The 1,849-nt window shown below is 33.3% G+C and overlaps 1 protein-coding gene across 1 annotated transcript in view; it reads left to right on the top strand.

Moving 5' to 3' along the window:
• The first annotated feature begins 217 nt into the window (after positions 1-217).
• Positions 218-1,849, top strand: part of LOC111404701 — a 3,767-nt gene continuing 2,135 nt past the window's right edge. The window contains exons 1-2 of the mRNA XM_023033469.1: positions 218-794; positions 1,066-1,115. Of these exons, the coding sequence (XP_022889237.1) occupies positions 308-794; positions 1,066-1,115 (537 nt within the window). The 5' untranslated portion in view covers positions 218-307. The remainder of the gene's footprint in view (positions 795-1,065; positions 1,116-1,849) is intronic.

Below are 1,849 nucleotides of genomic sequence, written 5' to 3'. Positions count from 1 at the left end.
AAAATTTTAACAAATTTTGAAAGTTAATAAAATGTAAAGTTAATAAAATATATGATTAAATATCGATAAAAATTGCCGAGTCCATAAATATATAGTTAAAATAATTGTGAATTTTAACTTAAATTTTTATCAGCTTTTTAAGCTCGCGCTAATAAATGATTACTTGTCTGTGAAATTCATAATAATTTGCCTATATATACCAACTCATCTGCCTAACCATATCCCAAACTCATAATCCGCCCTTATTTACCATCTCGTCTTCATAATAATTCTATACGTAGAGTCCCCTCTCTCCCTATCTATACATATGGATTCTAGTGATTTCACGGTGAGTATGAAGCGGAGAGATGTGGTGACGGCGGTGCTGCCAGTGCCGGAACAAGTTTTGCCCATGTCAAACCTAGATTTGCTCCTACCACCCCTTGATTTTGGAATTTTCTTATGCTACAAGAAAAGTAGCTTTAACACAGAGCAAAATCTGTCGACTGAAAATATGGTGACTGTTATAAAGAAAGCTCTTGCTCAAGTACTAGTGCCCTTCTATCCATTCGCCGGAGAAATCGTACAGAACCACCGTGGCGAGCCTGAGCTTCTCTGCAGCAACGCCGGGGTAGATTTTGTACATGCATATGCTGATATAAAGCTTAAAGAACTGGATCTCTATCACCCGGACGTCTCTGTTCATGGAAAGCTTGTTCCCGTTAAGCTTCGTGGCGTGCTTTCTGTTCAGGTAAAATATATCGTTACATTATCGAAACTAAAACAAACTGAATTCCTATTTTACTTCGTGTTTTGTTGAGTTTATGGTTTATAGCGCCATGATAGAGCAGCCAAAAGTACTGCATTTGAGTTTCATGAGTGCTGATCTGAAATTATGAAATAATAATAAAAAAAAAAGTTAAACCCTAACCTTAAGGGTCCCCCACCAATCCTGCCCTAGAGTATCGTGAGGGAGGTAAATCGCAGGTTATGCCTTCAAGGGTATAGGGTGGAAGGCTGCTTGTACACTTGCACTTACCCAAGAGCCAAATCCATATTTCAGGATTCGAACCCTTGACGCAACAGTTTCAAGCAAAATTGGATTTCTCCACCCTCCCTTTTTACCACTTGGAGATGTACCTTGAGGGCATAAATTATGAAATAATCCTTCTTATAAAAGTTTGTTCAACGCAAATTTATTTAATTTATTTTCTTTTAAAAAGCTGGATCCTTCACATGCAGTGTATTTGATATATTTTATTAAATTTCTAACATGTACAATATAAAATTGGATCCAAAAAATTAAAGCATTTATATACTTGAAAGAAATGAAGAAACATATTCTACATATAAAAATTCATCTAAAAGAAATGAGACCTTTATTTATTTAAATTAAATTTCTTTTCAACCACTTTCGTAATAGGTGATCGTTACTTACGTCGATATGAATAAATTATATGTTTAAAGTTTAAACTTTTATATGAATATATTAGAAAGACGATACATTTGAGTGGATAAATTTAAATTTTTCATCATTATGGTAACCCAACAATTTGAGGACTTGGGTTTATTCAAAATATAATATGTTTAAGAAAAAAGAAGTGAAAGACAAATTGACATTTTATTAACTTTTTTGTGGGGTGTTTGTTTTCCATTTTTGTAAAAATGAGAATGAAAAATATAGTCATTATGAGCCCCATACAAAATATATAAATTTAAATTTGATGACTCAATGTGATGGATAACGGTCATATTTTTCATTTTAATAGAAAAAAATGGGAAACAAACAGCATGTCATGACCCTGTCAAATAACCCAACCATGTATGGGGCCTGAATGACTTGTACATACTCCAAGATTATATATATATA

The sequence above is a fragment of the Olea europaea genome, chromosome 11 (assembly GCF_002742605.1).
Source record: "Olea europaea var. sylvestris chromosome 11, O_europaea_v1, whole genome shotgun sequence".
Taxonomy (NCBI): Eukaryota; Viridiplantae; Streptophyta; class Magnoliopsida; order Lamiales; family Oleaceae; genus Olea; species Olea europaea.
This window is presented reverse-complemented; position numbering and strand designations above follow the sequence as displayed.